The sequence below is a fragment of the Oncorhynchus mykiss genome, chromosome 20, assembly GCF_013265735.2.
Source record: "Oncorhynchus mykiss isolate Arlee chromosome 20, USDA_OmykA_1.1, whole genome shotgun sequence".
Taxonomy (NCBI): Eukaryota; Metazoa; Chordata; class Actinopteri; order Salmoniformes; family Salmonidae; genus Oncorhynchus; species Oncorhynchus mykiss.
The window spans coordinates 6,424,088-6,444,009 of record NC_048584.1 but is presented as its reverse complement, the minus strand read 5'-3'; the positions used below and the strand labels follow the sequence as shown (position 1 = coordinate 6,444,009).

Here is a 19,922-nt window from a genome sequence, read left to right as displayed (position 1 = left end):
TGGACACACTTACTCATTCAAGGGTTTTTCTTTATTTTGACTATTTTCTACATTGTAGAATAATAGTGAAGACATCAAACTATGAAATAACACATATGGAATAATGTAATAACCAAAAAAGTGTTCAACAAATCAAAATATGTTTTATATTTGAGATTCTTCAAAGTAGCCACCCTTTGCCTTGATGACAACTTTGCACATTCTCGGCATTCTCTCAACCTGGAAGCAGTGATCACGGGGTAATTTATCTGGAGATGGTTGGTCCTGACCTGATGATTTTACTGTAGTCAGTAGGGCAATCATCTGGGCACTAGCTTGTACCTGTGTTGCTGTGTGCCATAGGTCTGTCTAGGTGTCTGGTCTTTTTCCTATTCCTTGAGTATCTCAGAAATATTGACAGATTTTCCTCTTGGTTACATAACAACCCAGGGGCAGGGCTGTGCTACTACTTCTTAAGTAGTTTTTTGGGGTATCTGTAATTTATTTTACTATTTATATTTGTGACTACTTTTACATAACTACATTCCTAAAGAAAATAATGTACTTTTTACTCCATACATTTCCCTGACACCCAAAAGTTACATTTTGAATGCTTAGCAGGACAACAAAATGGTCCAATTCACACTTATCAAGAGGAACATCCTTGGTCATCCCCACTGTCTCTGATCTGGCGGACTCACTAAACACACATGTTTCGGTTGTAAAGATGTCTGACTGTTGGAGTTTGCCGCTGGCTATCCATAAATGTAAAAAAAACAAGAAAATGGTGCTGTCTGGTTTGCTTTATATAAGGAATTGGATTATTATATATTTTTTAACATTTGATACTTAAAGATTTGATACTATGCAGAAATCACTCTGCCATTTCCTGGTTACTAAAATGTGAATAGTTCGTCTAATTTCAGTTTATATGACAAAACAAGCAGTGATTGTGTAGAGAATCATTGTACCGTCTAAACCACTGTGAAGTATATTTTCCATAAGCAAAAATATTGTATATTCAGCTGTTAGAAGCTGGTGTTAATGACGCAAAAACAACATTTCAGGACGGGAAGCGTTAGAAATAGGAGACGTAAAACAGATCTATCGTTTCTTAGACTTGCCTTCAACGGGAATTAAAGATCTATATCTCACATTTCTATATGAATTTGGTCAGGTCACTGAAAAAGTTATATATTGTAGCGTCAAGTCTATTTTAGCAATTATATTTAATTTTGATACTTAAGTATATTTAAAACCAAATACTTTTACTTTTAGACCTTACGCAAGTAGTATTTGACTTTCACTTTTACTTGAGTCATTTTCTATTAAGGTATCTTTACTTTTACTGAAGTATAACAAGTGGGTACTTTTTTCCACCATTGTCCAGCACTGAGACAGCTACAGCCTCAAGCACTCTTTTCAGCTCTCTCAGGAAGCATTTATTCAACTTTGAATTTTTTTTATTTAAAGCGTTTTGCTATCAAAATCAAAGACTACTTTAATGGTTATTTTTTAATCAATGTCTAATGTGCATCGTGTCAGTCCCCCCCCCCCCCCCCCCCCCCCCCCCCATATCCCTCATTCACGTTATTGGCTGGCTGGACCAATCCACTGTTCCGTGGCACCAGCTGGGGATTTGACTGATTGACAGATTGGGCACCGAGAGGGAGGCATCGATTATCTGCTGCAGGGTCTAAGGGTCACGAGTGGCCCATCAGTAACACATTTATCAACAGACTTAGAGGTGTGTGCGTTTGTGGGTACCTGAAGTTCTCACAAGGATAGTAAAACAAGGAGAATTTGGAAGTTGGTATGGTACATTTTGCCGATAACCACAAGGAAAATGTATTTTTTAGGCTTAGGGGTTAGGTTTAGGGTTTGGGATACAATTAGGGTTAGAATTAAGGTTTAGGTCGGGCCTCCCGAGTGGCGCAGCGGTCTAAGGCACTGGATCGTAGTGCTAGATGTGTTACTACACACCCGGGTTCATTCCCGGGCTGTGGCCGGGAGTCCCATAGAACAGTGTACAATTGGCCCAGCGTCGTCCGGGTTAGGGGAAGGTTTGGTCGGGGGGGCTTTACTTGGCTTATCGCTCTCTTGCGACTCCTTGTGGCGGGCCGGGCGCCTGCAGGCTGACCCCGTTGTCAGTTGAACGGAATTAAGGTTATGGTTAGTGGTTAGGTATAGTTTTAAAGTTAGGGGTTAAGTTTAGGGAAAATATGATTTTGGATGGGAATCAATTCTTTGGTCGCCACAAGGATAGCAATACAAGCTGTGGTGTGTGTGCGTGTGTGTTTTACCCTACCTTTTTTCAACATTTGTGTGTGTTTATGTATGAGAGGAAGGTGAAAAGCCACCAAGGAATATTGTGTGAATATCAATGTGGTAAAAGGATGTGCTGTGGTCATGGTGGTGGTTTTCAAAGTTTTCGAGCAGCAGCATGCATAGTGAATCATTTATGAGTAATTCATTGAAGGTGCACAGGTAGAGGGAATTCTTTAGCTTTAAAGTGTCTGGTTTCAATGGAGAAAAACTCTCTTTATGTTAGCCCAGGAAAGCAACGGAGGGTGTGCATGTCAACATCTATTTATCCATAATGTGTGGCAGACCTCAACTTGAAAGTAGAGTAGACCAATATTTTCTCCCCTAAGAGATACTTGTTGTTCTTGTCTCCTCAAAATGTCTCTGTAGGCTATATTTTCATAGGCTCAGATGTGTAGACATTCATGTAGGCCTAGATCAGCAGGTTGACTTCATGTTGGTCTAGTCTCCTTTCACTCATATAGGGTTATGAGTGGAGTTGTGCTACATGTAGCTAGTTGCATGTACCTCTCACATTGGGCTGCTACATCAGACTGCAGCATGAGAGAGAGAGTAGCTACAGGAGTGAGTTTGATTAGTCTTGTCTGCAGGAGGTAGCAGTGCTGAGCTCAGGCTATTTCTGTCCCATGCAGGCACATACACTCACTGACTCACACTCAGACTCATACTTGACAAACACAGACGCACTCACACTTCTGTTTGTCTAATGGTTATTCATATAGCCATGTCACTTAATAAGGAAATTGGCTGCCTGAGTTCGAGCTCCACCATCACTGAGCCTTGCAATCATTAGTTGATTAATATCTCTTTTGCAATTCCCCTCTTTATCCCCTCTTCATCAGAGCTATTTTCACCTGCTACATAAATGATCTGAGGACAGTGTTATACAGTTTTGGCGTGTATATATGCCAACCATAGCAAGGATGAGGTTCTTATTTTCTCTTTCATCGAGGCCTGATGCCATCAGCGTGGTGCTTTTCATGCATAGCATTTGAGGAATGTCTCCTGCTGCTGTTTGTGTGACTGCATGTCAAAGGGAGAAAATGTGGTCATGGATTCAACATGAATCAAGGAGTTCTGCTCTGTCTGTGTGGAGCAAGAGTAGAGACTAGAGAGAGAGAGGGAGCTGTTGTCATGGCCTGACTGCCATCATCTTGCAGTCAGTGCCACAGTAGCCTAGAATGCTGCTGATGTCTAATCATTAGAGGGCCCGGTTGTCAAAGAACAGCAGTGGGTCCTGGGGGCACTGGAGCTGATTCACTGCTTAGCTCAGACGCTATCGCTGTGTTAATACACTGCCACGCAAATATTACTGCAACACTGATACAACTCTTATACTACAGCAATACTCAGATGCCACAGGTATATTACTACCCTGCTATACTTGTACTCTGGTATGGAAATGAAGGATTTTGGGCACTGGCATAGCAGGCTAGTAGACCGCAATTTTGACTAGCCCAGTCTGAAAAGTACTAGCCTTGGGCTATCGTATTTTCCAACCCTGCTTATACTACAACACTACCACACCACTCTGATACTACTACAGTACTTAAAATATTACTACACTTCTTCTACATTGCTACATTACTACACTCATGCTACTACAGTACTACACTCTTACTAGGTAGGCACACACAGACCCATCCATTTTAGTCTGGATGTGCAATGTGGACAAACAAAGCTTTCTTGTTTTTATTTAGTGCCAAGGTCTGTTCCCAGGTCAGGGTTTCCTCCCCCTCCCACTGTAGTGCTGGACTCGGTTAAGTGACACCTGCTCTGGGGTTAGCCTCAGTGGCTGGTTGTCTGCTGATGGTAATAGAGGTCTTGAGGGTTAACGACGTGATCTTTCCCCTGCAGTCAGCACAGCCGCCTCCTCCTCCTCCACACTATTTCATCCCCTTATCTTCATCCATCCCCTTCTACTTGCTCCCACCATATTTTCTTCACCCTATCTTGTTTTTCTCTGTTTTTGTTAACCCTTTCACCCTCTTCATCCGCAGGTCCCCCCCCCCTTGACCCCTTAGCCTTCACCTCTTTCATCATCCCTTTTTCACCAGCCCATCCTTCTATCCATTCCTCTAATTATCTCTCCATCCATCTATATCCTTCTTTCCCTACTCCAGTGCTCTCTACCCCCCTCCTCTCTCAATTCCCCCTCATAAAGGGAAATGCGAAAGCTGTGACACACAGGAAACCCGTAACCATGGCGATGATGTGGCTTGTCAACGCATCATCCTCCCGGTGTTGTATTATTTCAATAACAGCTCTCTCTCACTTGCTCGCTCTCTCTCTCTCTCTCTCTCTCTCTCTCTCTCTCTGTCTGTCTCTCTCTCTCTCTCTCTCTCTCTCTCTCTCTCTCTCTCTCTCTCTCTCTCTCTTTCTCTCAAACAGTCATGGACCCCCCTACCCTTACTAAGAAAAAAAGGTAACGCTTATAACCTAACGTTCATTCGTCTCTGATTTCCTCACTGAATGTATTGATTGTTAATCGTCATAACTACCAACAAGGACCAATCTTTCACCACCTCTTCACCTTCATTCTCAGCTCCCGGTACTTGTGTAACACCCTTCCAGTAGAAGGTTAGGCAAATACTGTCTCTATTTACAGTATAGGCTACAGTTCAATTTGCAGTGTCAAACCCCACATGGTAACCGTGGCGATGTGACAATGACATATGCGGCCAGACAGTGATCAGACTTCGTGGCTCATCTGTGTGCCCGGGTGATGCAGAGCACCGGAGTGTGTCACAGCCTTCTGATAGATTTGGACTGTTGGAGTGTGTTAGAGACGTCGGACTGACTGAATGCTACACAGTGGTTGAGCAGTCTCTGACGTTCTCTCTTTTCCTCTATTTCTCTCGCTCAATTAAATTTTCTTTCTCTCTCTCCTGCTCTCTATATACAGTGGCAAGAATAAGTATGTGAACCCTTTGGAATGACCTGGATTTCTGCATAAATTGGTCATCAAATTTCATCTAATCTTCACAACAATAGACAAACATAGTGTGTTTAAACTAATGACACACAAATTATTGTATTTTTCTTGTCTATATTGAATACATCATTGAAACATTCACAGTGTAGGTTGGAAAAAGTATGTGAACCCCTAGGCTAATGACTTCTCCAAAAGCTAATTGGAGTCAGGAGTCAACCTGGAGTCGAATCAATGATACGAGATTGTAGATTTTGGTTAGAGCTGCACTGCCCCATAAAAAACAGTCACAAAATTTGAGTTTGCTATTCACAAGAAGCATTGCCTGATGTGAACCATGCCTCAAACAAAAGAGATCTCAGAAGACCTAAGATTAACAATTGTTGACTTGCGTAAAGCTGGAAAGGGTTACAAAAGTATCACTAAAAGCCTTGATGTTCATTAGTCCACGGTAAGACATGGTCTATAAATGGAAAAAGTTCAGCACTGTTACTACTCTCCCTAGGAGTGGCCGTCCTGCAAATATGACTGCAAGAGCACAGAGCAGAATGTTCAATGAGGTTAAGAGGAATCCTAGAGTGTCAGCTAAAGACTTACAGAAATCTATGGAACATGCTAACATCTCCGTTGACGAGTCTACGATATGTAAAACACTAAACAAGAATGGTGTTCATGGGAGGACACCACGAGAGAAGCCACTGCTGTCTGAAGTTTGCACGTGCACCTGGATGTTCCACAGCGCTACTGGCAAAATAATCTGTTGACAGATGAAACTACAGTTGAGTTGTTTGGAAGGAATACATTATACTATGTGTGGAGAAAAAAAGGCTCAGCACACCAACAAGCACACCAAGTATGGTGGAGGGAGCATCATAGTTTGGGGCGGCTTTGCTTCTTCAGGCCCTGGACAGCTTGCTATCATCGACGGAAAAAGGAATTCCCAAGTTTATCAAGCCATTTTGCAGAAGAGTATTAGGCTATCTGTCCGCCAATTGAAGCTCAACAGAAGTTGGGTGACGCAACAGGACAACAACCCAAATCACAGAAGTAAATCAACAACAGAATGGCTTCAACAGAAAAAAATATGCCTTTTGGAGTGGCCCAGTCAGTCCTGACCTCAACCCGAATGACATGCTGTTGCATGACCTCGAGAGCAGTTCACACCAAACATTCCAAGAATATTGCTGAACTGAAACAGTTTTGTAAAGAGGAATGGTCCAAAATTCCTCCTGACCGTGCAGGTCTGATCCACAACTACAGAAAATGTTTGGTTGAGGTTTTTGCTGCCAAAGGAGGGTCAACCAGATATTACATCTGAGGGTTCACATACTTTTGGCACCCTGCACTGAGAATGTTTACATAGTGTGTTCAATAAAGACATGAAAACGTTTTAATTGTTTGTGTGTTATTAGTTTAAGCAGACTGTGTTTGTCTATTGTTGTGACCTAGATGAAGATCAGATCAAATTGTATGACCATTTTATGCAGAAATCCACATATTTGAAAAGGGTTCACACTTTTTCTTGCAAATGTACCCATCTCCCTTCCTCCTTCCCTCCACCTCCCTCCCTCCCTCCCTCCCTCCCTCCCTCCCTCCCTCCCTCCACCTCCCTCCCTCCCTCCCTCCCTCCCTCCCTCCCTCCCTCCCTCCCTCCCTCCCTCCCTCCCTCCCTCCCTCCCTCCCTCCCTCCACCTCCCTCCCTCCCTCCCTCCCTCCCTCCCTCCACCTCCCTCCCTCCCTCCCTCCCTCCCTCCCTCCCTCCCTCCCTTCCTCCTTCCCTCCACCTCCCTCCCTCCCTCCCTCCCTTCCTCCTTCCCTCCACCTCCCTCCCTCCACCTCCCTCCCTCCCTCCCTCCCTCCCTCCCTCCCTCCCTCCCCATCCTAACATCCTAGTGCCCTACACTCAGCCTATGCAAAATGTTGGCCTTATCTGCAACCCTTCTTTCTCTCCCCAGGGGCAGAATAGGCTGTGTTTAAACAAACCTCAGTAAGGGGATTAAGTAAAAATAGATCTGGGACATTTTTTTCTTTCTTGGTTCATTCTCATACATGCATTTGCTTTAGCCGCATTTCAGGAAGCCACTTCCCAAGCTCAAGACTGTCAGGCCCAGCCAGCGAGGGGCCCCGGCATTCAGCCAAAATTACTCTGTGCGTGATATGTTTGTGCGATGACTGAGAAGGGAGATGGCTCAGATTACTGATGTGTGTGTGTGTGTCCATGTGTGTATTTGTGTTCGCGTTGGTCTGTGTGTGTACTTTTGTATGGGCGCCTGCCTGTTGGGATGAAAAATGGCTTCACAACAAAGTCTGTGATTGTGAAAACACAAGAATTTCCAGTATTTGCTCTTAGCTCCCTACTATTTCACAAGACTGATAACATTTGGTTGCTTGCATCAACAGAGCAAACAAGCAGGGCAGGTTCCAGGCATAAGCAACATAAGTGGTCAATTAGGGCCCCGGCCGCTAGGAGGCTCCCGTCCTGAGAGTAAGAATAGTAGAATATACACAAGGTGCAATTTAAAAATGTGTTTGTGCATCAGCAGTTTTTCTCTTATGTCAGTCACTGACAGTCACTCAATTAGCCATGTCCGCTAACCATTTTTAGATTGGTAGTTAGTCTAGCAAGCTATCTAAACTTGTAGTGATCATGGCCGAATACTGACTGGGCACGCAGGGCACGTGCCCAGGGTCCCTGACCTCCAGGGAGCCCCATTTGATTTTGTTCGTCTTTCTCACTCGGATATCATATTAACATGGCATAAGTCATTACAAAATGTGTAGAATTGCAGGAAAATAGCTTTTAAAACTGCCAACATTTCTCTCCGCCCATAGCAAAATGTGTAGAATTGCAGGAAAATAGCTTTTAAAACTGCCAACATTTCTCTCCGCCCATAGCACAATGTGTAGAATTGCAGAACATTTTCATGCAACATTTGCATGAAAATTAACTTTCAATCAAAAATATGTCTCCCATCGTCAAGAGTGGGGGCCTGTCACGTTCTGACCTCTATTTCCATTGTTTTGTATTTATTTAGTATGGTCAGGGCGTGAGTTGGGTGGGCAGTCTATGTTTGTTTTTCTATGTTTTGGGGCATTTCTATGTTTTCGGCCTAGTATGGTTCTCAATCAGAGGCAGGTGTCAGTAGTTGTCTCTGATTGAGAATCATACTTAGGTAGCCTGGGTTGCACTGTTTGTTTGTGGGTGATTGTCTATGTTGATGGCTTGTTTCAGCACAGGTCTCATTTTGTAGCTTCACGGTCGAATTTGGTTTATTGTTTTTGTTACTCGTTTGTATAGTGTTCAGTCTTTCTTGATTAAAGATTTACCATGGACACTTACCATGCCGCATTTTGGTCTTCCGATCCATCTCGCCTCTCCTCTTCAGATGAAGAGGAGGACGACCGTGACAGGGCCACTAAAATGTTTTGCCACAAGGTGGAGGGCCTCCCAGCCAAATCTTGCTTAGGGCCTCCAAAAGGCTAAAGCCGGCCCTGCAAAAATGCTACCATCTGACTCGACGCATGATCAAAGCTAACACACTAGTATTTGACTGCTAATACCCCACCCCTGACTAATAAATAAGTAACAAGAGACCTTGGGAGGGTGAGCAGTAGAAATGGAATTAAAGAGCTTCTTGTATTCAATTAAACAGCCGTAAACGTTCCTGAAATCAGTCCCGGGGAGGAGGAAAAGAACTCCACAAAGAGAGAGGGATCGACACACACACAAACACACTGTATCAGACACTCCCAGGGATTTTCTGATGAATCTTCCTTGTCCCTGAGTGGAGCTAGCGAGCTGTAAACCTTGAGACAACTACAGTAGAGACTGGCACTAGCAGGCTCAGTGTTTTATAGAACCACTCTACCCTCCTGAGGCCTCTGTCTACTGAGTCATGGAGCCATCTGTATTCAGAACGAGAGGATCTCCTCCTATATTTACACAGACCAACATGATACACACTGTGGGTGACTCCAGAGTGATGCAACAGCTGAAAGACCACTTTTCGGCCCTAGAGCAACAAGGAGCTGTTGGTTTCATCTCTTTTATCATTATATGAAACACAGTAAAAACACAGAAATGTAGTAAAAACACAGACACAGCTCGACAGCCTAAAGAGAAACTAGAACAGGATATTAATGCGCCATCGAAACAAATTCAATCTAATATAAAATAAATAAATAAATAAAGAAGCAGTCGACGATGGATAGATACAGTACAAACACAAAAACACACTAGAATGCGAGCTCACAGACACTGTACACCACACACACATACACACCCTGTACTTTATGGGCCATTTTTAACCAGGCACTATTTCAGACTGCTCAACTCTGGCATTTTTATGACACTCCCTGCTTAAATCAATTACGGGGAGGCCGAGGCATGCAAGCATCAGCGGTAATAACCCATGGGGGCCTCACAGTGAGAGTGGTGATTCATGAAAACCACAATGATTTGTCCACAAATGCAAATGCGGTAGAACCCAACTCACTAACTCCAAAATGAAAGAAAAAGAGAATACAATGTCTGTATAATGACATATGGTGTCAGCAGTGGGATTTCAGTCATACAGTGTGTTCAGATCACGGTGTACCATTAGAATGACCTGTTGGCCCATCAGTCCTGCCAATGCCTGTTGTTACCAGTCTGTTATTTTCTTTAGGCCTGCCCATTTAATTAGTAGAAAAAATACAGCTGGCTTGTCTTCTGTTTTTAAGGCTGGTCTGATTCTTCCAATGATGTTCCCACTGACAATATGGTTTAATTAATGCTGCTCTTATTGACATTTTCATCTCTCTTGGCACTAGTGCTCGCCATTGTCCTGGCATGTCTGTTGTGTCTCTGCTGTCGACTGCTGTCTATGGAATAGTTCAGCCCTACTCAATAGGTGACCTCCTGGACGAAATGTAAAATATTTTTAAGATCCTGTCTTGCTTTTAAATTACTGTTGAGAATTGTAATAGTTGTGTGTGTGTGTGTGTGTGTAAAAATAGATGGCATCAGGTTGCTGAGGGGCTGATCATTTCTGGGGGGGTCGCATGGGTGTCAAGGTGGGGGTTTGTTACTACGCCGATAAATGACTATATATCCATCCGGACATGGTACTGGTACCCTGTGTATATAGCCAAGTTATTGTTATTGTGTAGTTATTCCGCATGATCTTTCTATTGTTTAAACATTTTCTCTCACTGTTGGGAGAGACTGTTTACAAAGCATATGACAAATAATATTTGACCTGATTCGACCTTTGCCACCTAGGAAATGTGTGTGACCAGGTGATTACTGATGCACTCAGGAAGATTCATTCATACAGTATCTCTCTACATCACTGCAGCTTATTGAGTGCAATGTGCTTTAAAAAAGTACAGCACATAAGATGCATTATGATTATGTATAACGGGAGGTAAAGAAAGAGGATCACTCTAATACTCAGGGATGAGGTAAATTCCCTTTTAAATTCGCAAGAATTTAAAAAAATCTTCCATGAAAATAAATTCAGTGAATTTGAATGGAATTGAGCCCATTCTTGCTAATAGGCACTACTACTATCATCATCAACAGCAGCACTGTTCTGGTCAGCCTGTACTGAGTGTTTATTGTGTTGTGTTTGCCAGCTGGACCCAGACAACACCGGTTTCATCGCAGTGGAGAACTTCACCAGTCTGGTGGAGCACCATGAGCTGCAGCTGGACCCCTCCAAACTGGACATGCTGTTCGCCCTGGTGCAGAGCAACGAGGAGGGACAGGTGTGCTACCAGGAGCTCATTGAGCTGGTAAGTGGCTGAAAGGGTACTCCCACAGAAGCACGCGAGCACACACACAGAGGCACATTCATGCAGAAGAAGGCATAGTACACACACACACTCAACAGAATTATTTGAGAAAGGTTAGAATTGCACAAAATATTGAATGATAATACACACAAACACACAAGTGCGCCTCACACACACACACACACACACACACACACACACACACACACACACACACGCACACAGACATTCAAACTCATAATTCATAGCATGAGAATATCATGCACTTGTAGCGTAATGTACTGTATTATCTGGTGGTGGAGCAGGGGAGAAAACCTTGCCTCGATGTCTTCTGCTGAGTAGTGTTCTTGAGTCTTGTGATGCTGCTAGGTCCGAGACATCATTCTCATTCATTCCTCTCTACTGTAACCTGTCTGTGTTTAGACCTGGTGTTCCTGTTATGAAGTGCATGCAAAGCCTTTTGAAGGGGCTGAGGTAATTTTTGAACCATTCCATTGTAGATTTTGCTTTATGTTTTGGATCATTGTCTTGTTGGAAGACAAATCTCTGTACCAGTCTCAGGTCTTTTGCAGACACCATCAGGTTTTCTTCCAGAATGGTCCTGTATTTGGCTCTATCCATCTTCCCATCAATTTTAACCATCTTCCCTGTCCCTGCTGAAGAAAAGCAGGCCCAAACCATGATGCTGCCACCACCATGTTTGACAGTGGGGATGGTGTGTTCAGGGTGATGAGCTGTGTTGCTTTTACGGCAAATATAACGTTTTGCATTGTTGCCAAAAAGTTCAATTTTGGTGTCATCTGACCAGAGCACCTTCTTCCACATGTTTGGTGTGTCTCCCAGGTGGCTTGTGGCAAACTTTAAACAACACTTTTTATGGATATCTTTAAGAAATGGCTTTCTTCTTGCCACTCTTCCATAAAGGCCAGATTTGTGCAATATACGACTGATTGTTGTCCTATGGACAGAGTCTCCCACCTCAGCTGTAGATCTCTGCAGTTCATCCAGAGTGATCATGGGCCTCTTGGCTGCATCTCTGATCAGTCTTCTCCTTGTATGAGCTGAAAGTTTAGAGGGACGGCCAGGTCTTGGTAGATTTGCAGTGGTCTGATACTCCTTCCATTTCAATATTATCGCTTGCACAGTGCTCCTTGGGATGTTTAAAGCTTGGGAAATCTTTTTGTATCCAAATCCAGCTTTAAACTTCTTCACAACAGTATCTCGGACCTGCCTGGTGTGTTCCTTGTTCTTCATGATGCTCTCTGCGCTTTTGACGGACCTCTGAGACTATCACAGTGCAGGTGCATTTATACGGAGACTTGATTACACACAGGTGGATTGTATTTATCATCATTAGTCATTTAGGTCAACATTGGATCATTCAGAGATCCTCACTGAACTTCTGGAGAGAGTTTGCTGCACTGAAAGTAAAGGGGCTGAATAATTTTGCACGCCCAATTTTTCAGTTTTTGATTTGTTAAAAAAGTTTGAAATATCCAATAAATGTTATTCCACTTTATGATTGTGTCCCACTTGTTGTTGATTCTCCATTAAAAAATACAGTTTTATATCTTTATGTTTGAAGCCTGAAATGTGGCAAAAGGTCGCAAAGTTCAAGGGGGCCGAATACTTTCGCAAGGCACTGTATGTTTTATTGCCAGCTGATTTCAAATAATCATGTAACAATTAAATCAATAGGAATTTTGGGCACCACGGGAAAAGTTGTTTAACAAGTTACCATCTCCCGAATTAACTCTAGAAGATATGTAGATATCTCTTACATCAATAACAGTCACCTGTTAATCATTACCTCAGTCTCATTCTGAAAGTCGCAGACCTCTTGAATCCACAAGAACTCCAGCCTCTCTATTTATTCAGTACTACACAAATTGATTTAATCATTTATTTACTAACTAACTAAATAATAACACAGAATACACATTCACAATTACTTTAGACAAACGGTCCCTAGTGGACTGACAAGATATGACAGCTTGTTACACACATGGAGAGGGAGGGGTAGATAAAGAGAGGGAGAGACAATGAGAGTCAAAGTTAACGTACATTTGGAATCTACCCTTAAAGTAATAATAATACTTTGCTCACAAACCATCGTCCATTTGGGGTAAGGAATGTAATGTATTTACGTGTAGATGTCTTTGTCCTTCGTCTCTCTGAAATCAATCGATCCTTCTATGGAAGTGGCTTGATGAGTGTAAGGCTCTGGTTGTCCACCAGAGGTCACAATGTCCTTCTTAGTTGTTCTGGCTTATAGTGGATGTTTCTTTAGATGCTCAAATGATTGTCTGAGATGGGATCTTCTCCTTCCTTTCTCAGGTAGATAGTCAAGTTCTAGACCGCTTTACATGCACAGCTGCAGACTGTCAAATGTTCTGGTCTAGTCTTTATCTTCACTCGTGTTGAGAGTTTCAGAGTTTCTAACCATTTCAACGTGTGGCCAACGCTCCACGCTTTTCTGGTCTGATAGATGAGCTTATCTTCTCACCTCGTGTTGAGTCTTAGAGTTTCAACCATTTGTAACATTCAGCTCACACTGTCCATCTGCTGGTCTGATATGTTCATTCTTAGTGAATCCTTTTAAGCACTCTGGTTGGAAACGCAGTTCCATCACACTGATACGCTCTTCTGATTAGGGTCGTCGCTTAGTTAATGTGCAATGGACATGAAAAACCATTATCTTATTAGAAAACCAAAATCACATTAATATGTTAACAAAAATAGTTTCATCATTCTTCATATTATATTAACATCATATTCGATAGAAACTTGAAAGCTTGAATGTGTTTCCTTCCTAAGTTAGAGTATTTTCATTATACCGTTTTTAATGACATCACAAAATGAAAAGCAATATGACAGGATTATTCTTTAGATCCCCACGGACCATTCTTTAACATTCCTATCTTATACATATTGTTCCAAAGTTCACTCTTTGGGTGTTATAGTTTTGGGCGGCAAAATGTCTCTGTAAAAAATACATTCCTTTCCCAATACTGAGGGGCAAAGGGAGAGATTCCCCTCCTGCCTAATTTACAACTAAGTGTCAAAACCGGCCCACCCTCCCTTCCCCTCTACTGTGGGTAAGAGGGTCTGGTTGTTGCCACTATTTACCAAGCTGATCTGAGGCCTTTGATCCTCGACCATGACAATAATACATTTGCTAAAATGTTGTTTTTTAAAAACTGTTTTATCTCTGTCATTATAGGGTATTGTGTGTAGCTTGATGATGGAATACGGATTTTAGAATAAGGCTGTAATGTAACAAAATTGGGGAAAAGTGGAGGGGTCTGAATAGTTTCTGAATGCACTGAGGCTCTTTTCGCCTGAGGGGCTGTGACTTTCATTCTGTTAGTCTGCTGAACAGGGATGTTAAACTTTCCTTTGCTATATTGGTCTTCAGGCTCAATAAATGTATGTAAATGTCTTGGAAGCGAACTGTTAGCCCACAGGTTCAGTAGTGTATGGCTGTGTGTATAAACATGTTTCAGGGGTTAGCATAGCTGATAAATGGAAGGTGAATTGAGGCCACATGCGGCTGGTGTGCATGTGTAGGCTAATTGAGCATATTGTGTTATGGAATAGATTAGGTACTGTAGTTTGAACAGCACACTACAGTTCACTACCACTTCCACACTCCATTCCCCAAGGGAGCACCAGCAACTTTGTCCAGGTGCTGAGCCTGGTTGATAAGCACATCAGGTGTTGCCAATTAAGGTGATTGTCAGTCAGTGTTCCAGCTTCAAATCAAATCAAACTTTATTTGTCACATGCTCCAAATACAACAAGTGTAGACCTTACAGTGAAATGCTTTCTTTACAAGCCCTTAACCAACAGTACAGTTCAAGAAGAGTTAAGAAAATATTGACTAAATAAACTAACGTTAAAAAGAAATTAAAAAGTAACAAAATAACAACAATAACGAGGCTCTATGCAGGGGGTACCAGTACCCAGTACAGTGCACGGGGGTACAGGTTAGTTGAGGTAATTTGTACATGTAGGTAGGGGTGAAGTGACTATGCATAGGTAATAAACAGCGAGGGGGGGGGGGGGGGGGGTCAATGTAAATAGTCCAGTGGCCATTTGATTAATTGTTCAACAGTCTTATGGCTTGGGGGTAGGAGCCTTTTGTTCCTAGCCTTGGCGCTCCAGTACTGCTTGCCGTGCGGTAGCAGAGAAAACAGTCTATGACTTGGGTGACTGGAGTGCACCTCCACTTGCACCTTCAAGCTTGGAGGTGGCTGGTTTTGTTTGGTGGCCATGAGGTCTGTAGTAACTAGGCCTAGGACCCCTAGACAAAGGGAGTGCAAATATATCCGTAGGCTAGCTATGGGTTTCATAACAACTGATTTCACCTCGTTAACAGTGTGCCGGTAGTTGCTATCATGTATTGTGTTAAATTAAATAAATCTGTCATTCCTCTCCTTCAGGTGGCAGTTTAAATTATGTTCTGAGAACATTCAACAGCTCCCATCCTGTAGGTAGGATCATTATCAGGTGACTGTGATCATGAAAAACTCCTTGCCTTAGTCATTTTTCCTCCTTAATGGGAGAGATACAGCAATACGGATCCCACCTCTGCCACAATCTGACAATATGCTTTGTGTTGTAGTCATGACACAGAAATATATACAAGGTTAGGAAAACTTTACTGGGCATGCTTCAGTTACCTACAGTAAGAATATTTCCGTTTCCTGTGTAACAGAAATATTGTTCTAGGGATTCTCTGGGTTTCTGCTCCACTTGATGATGGATGAAGTTGACACCATAAGCCCAGAGAACCGTTTGCCACCTGTGATCTGACTGAAGCTCTCTTGGGGAATGTTTGAGTGTCCCCAGCAAGGCCATTTAGGGATATTTAGTGACTCCAGTGTGGTCATTATATTGTTTAGAGGTGTCAATGTGGTCATCTGACCGTGTTTAGTGCCCACAGTCCATCTGTCTTCTGAGTGGAAGAGCGTCTGACTGAAGGGAAAGACAAAAAAAAGATGATAGATGCACCCCATCATCCCTGACACACACACATACTGGCTGTTCATCGTACACGCTCCACACATACAAACACACCCTCGCAAAACACCACAAACTCAGGCAGGCACCATTTATTTTTTGCTTGGATTGCTGGCTCCAAAGTGGTGCACTTTGCTTAAGTGTCCATAACCGAAGGTTTTTCCAGTTTAGGTCCTGAAGATAAAACCATGAAGGAGGGTTATGGCTATGGGTTTATGGGGAGATAAAGGTGGGCTCTCATTTTAAAAGGATTTTGCTAGAATAAGGGTGGGTGCAAACAGTGCCGAGATCCACAGTGATTTCCTTTTTTCTTATCACTGTGTGTTTGCATTTATTTAATAGCTTAATAATGGATTATAAATTACCAGTAAATGTGTAGTAAATGGCGTGCTGATCCTGTTTAACAGTACTAAGTGATGGTGAGTCATTTACTATATGGTAATTCAGGGGCATTCAGATTCCAACCTGGTTCTTCACAGTATGTGGTAGGGCTTGAAAACTATTACAGACTAGAAAGGGAAACCCAGCCGCGAGCTGCCCAGTGATGCGAGCCTACCAGACGAGCTAAATGCTTTTTATGCTCGCTTTGAGGCAAGCAACACTGAAGCATGCATGAGAGCACCAGCTGAGCAAGACCTTTAAACATTCACACATTCACAAAACAGCGGGGCCAGATGGATTACCAGGATGTGTACTCAAAGCATGCGCGGACCAACTGGCAAGTGTCTTCACTGACATTTTCAACCTCTCCCTGATCAAGTCTGTAATACCTATATGTTTCAAACAGACCACCATAGTCCCTTTGCCCAAGAAAGCGAAGGTAACCTTCCTAAATGAATTCCGCCCCGTAGCACTAACATCTGTAGCCATGAAGTGCTTTGAAAGGCTGGTCATGGCTCACATCAACACCATCATGCCAGAAACTCTAGACCCCCTCCAATTCGCATACTGCCCCAACAGATCCACAGATGACGCAATCTCAATCGCACTCGCACTTCACACTGCCCTTTCCCACCTGGTCAAAAGGAACACCAATGTGAGAATGCTGTTAATTGACTACAGCTCAGCGTTCAACACCATAGTGCTCATAAAGCTCATCACTATGCTAAGGACCCTGGGACTAAATACCTCCCTCTGCAACTGGATCCTGGACTTCCAGACTCGCTGGCCCCAGGTGGTATGGGTAGGCAACAACACATCTGACACGCTGATCCTCAACACTGGGGCCCCTCAGGGTTCCTGCTTAGTCCCCTCCTGACAATTTTTTTGACCCCCTCGCATTTGTCTTTACACTGCTGCTACTCGCTGTTTATTATCTATGTGCATAGTCACTTTACATATTACCTCGACTAACCTGTACCCCCGCACATTGACTCTGTACCAGTACCCCCTGTATATAGCCTCCACATTGACTCTGTACCAGTACCCCCTGTATATAGCCTCCACATTGACTCTGTACCAGTACCCCCTGTATATAGCCTCCACATTGACTCTGTACCAGTACCCCCTGTATATAGCCTCCACATTGACTCTGTACCAGTACCCCCTGTATATAGCCTCCACATTGACTCTGTACCAGTACCCCCTGTATATAGCCTCCACATTGACTCTGTACCAGTACCCCCTGTATATAGCCTCCACATTGACTCTGTACCAGTACCCCCTGTATATAGCCTCCACATTGACTCTGTACCAGTACCCCCTGTATATAGCCTCCACATTGACTCTGTACCAGTACCCCCTGTATATAGCCTCCACATTGACTCTGTACCAGTACCCCCTGTATATAGCCTCCACATTGACTCTGTACCAGTACCCCCTGTATATAGCCTCCACATTGACTCTGTACCAGTACCCCCTGTATATAGCCTCCACATTGACTCTGTACCAGTACCCCCTGTATATAGCCTCCACATTGACTCTGTACCAGTACCCCCTGTATATAGCCTCCACATTGACTCTGTACCAGTACCCCCTGTATATAGCCTCCACATTGACTCTGTACCAGTACCCCCTGTATATAGCCTCCACATTGACTCTGTACCAGTACCCCCTGTATATAGCCTCCACATTGACTCTGTACCAGTACCCCCTGTATATAGCCTCCACATTGACTCTGTACCAGTACCCCCTGTATATAGCCTCCACATTGACTCTGTACCAGTACCCCCTGTATATAGCCTCCACATTGACTCTGTACAGGTACCCCCTGTATATAGCCTCCACATTGACTCTGTACCAGCACCCCCTGTATATAGCCTCCACATTGACTCTGTACCAGTACCCCCTGTATATAACCTCCACATTGACTCTGTACCAGTACCCCCTGTATATAGCCTCCACATTGACTCTGTACCAGCACCCCCTGTATATAGCCTCCACATTGACTCTGTACCAGCACCCCCTGTATATAGCCTCCACATTGACTCTGTACCAGTACCCCCTGTATATAGCCTCCACATTGACTCTGTACCAGTACCCCCTGTATATAGCCTCCACATTGACTCTGTACCTGTACCCCCTGTATATAACCTCCACATTGACTCTGTACCAGTACCCCCTGTATATAGCCTCCACATGGACTCTGTACCAGTACCCCCTGTATATAGCCTCCACATTGACTCAGTACCAGTACCCCCTGTATATAGCCTCCACATTGACTCTGTACCAGTACCCCCTGTATATAGTCTCCACATGGACTCTGTACCAGTACCCCCTGTATATAGCCTCCACATTGACTCTGTACCAGTACCCCCTGTATATAGTCTCCACATTGACTCAGTACCAGTACCCCCTGTATATAGCCTCCACATTGACTCTGTACCAGTACCCCCTGTATATAGTCTCCACATTGACTCTGTACCAGTACCCCCTGTATATAGTCTCCACATTGACTCAGTACCAGTACCCCCTGTATATAGCCTCCACATTGACTCTGTACCAGTACCCCCTGTATATAGCCTCCACATTGACTCTGTACCAGTACCCCCTGTATATAGTCTCCACATTGACTCAGTACCAGTACCCCCTGTATATAGCCTCCACATTGACTCTGTACCAGTACCCCCTGTATATAGCCTCCACATTGACTCTGTACCAGTACCCCCTGTATATAGTCTCCACATTGACTCAGTACCAGTACCCCCTGTATATAGCCTCCACATTGACTCTGTACCGGTACCCCCTGTATATAGCCTCCACATTGACTCTGTACCAGTACCCCCTGTATATAGCCTCCACATTGACTCTGTACCAGTACCCCCTGTATATAGCCTCCACATTGACTCTGTACCAGTACCCCCTGTATATAGCCTCCACATTGACTCTGTACCAGTACCCCCTGTATATAGCCTCCACATTGACTCTGTACCAGTACCCCCTGTATATAGCCTCCACATTGACTCTGTACCGGTACCCCCTGTATATAGCCTCCACATTGACTCTGTACCAGTACCCCCTGTATATAACCTCCACATTGACTCAGTACCAGTACCCCCTGTATATAGCCTCCACATTGACTCTGTACCGGTACCCCCTGTATATAGCCTCCACATTGACTCAGTACCGGTACCCCCTGTATATAGCCTCCACATTGACTCTGTACCGGTACCCCCTGTATATAGCCTCCACATTGACTCTGTACCGGTACCCCCTGTATATAGCCTCCACATTGACTCTGTACCGGTACCCCCTGTATATAGCCTCCACATTGACTCTGTACCAGTACCCCCTGTATATAACCTCCACATTGACTCAGTACCAGTACCCCCTGTATATAGCCTCCACATTGACTCTGTACCGGTACCCCCTGTATATAGCCTCCACATTGACTCAGTACCGGTACCCCCTGTATATAACCTCCACATTGACTCAGTACCAGTAC

The 19,922-nt window shown here is 43.7% G+C and overlaps 1 protein-coding gene across 2 annotated transcripts in view; it reads left to right on the top strand.

The window, feature by feature from the left end:
- LOC110498859 (rhomboid-related protein 1) overlaps nucleotides 1-19,922 on the top strand; it is a 66,371-nt gene that overhangs the window by 2,033 nt on the left and 44,416 nt on the right. For both annotated transcript variants that reach the window (XM_021575526.2, XM_021575527.2), the window contains exon 2: nucleotides 10,856-11,014. In XM_021575526.2, the coding sequence (XP_021431201.1) occupies nucleotides 10,856-11,014 (159 nt within the window). The remainder of the gene's footprint in view (nucleotides 1-10,855; nucleotides 11,015-19,922) is intronic.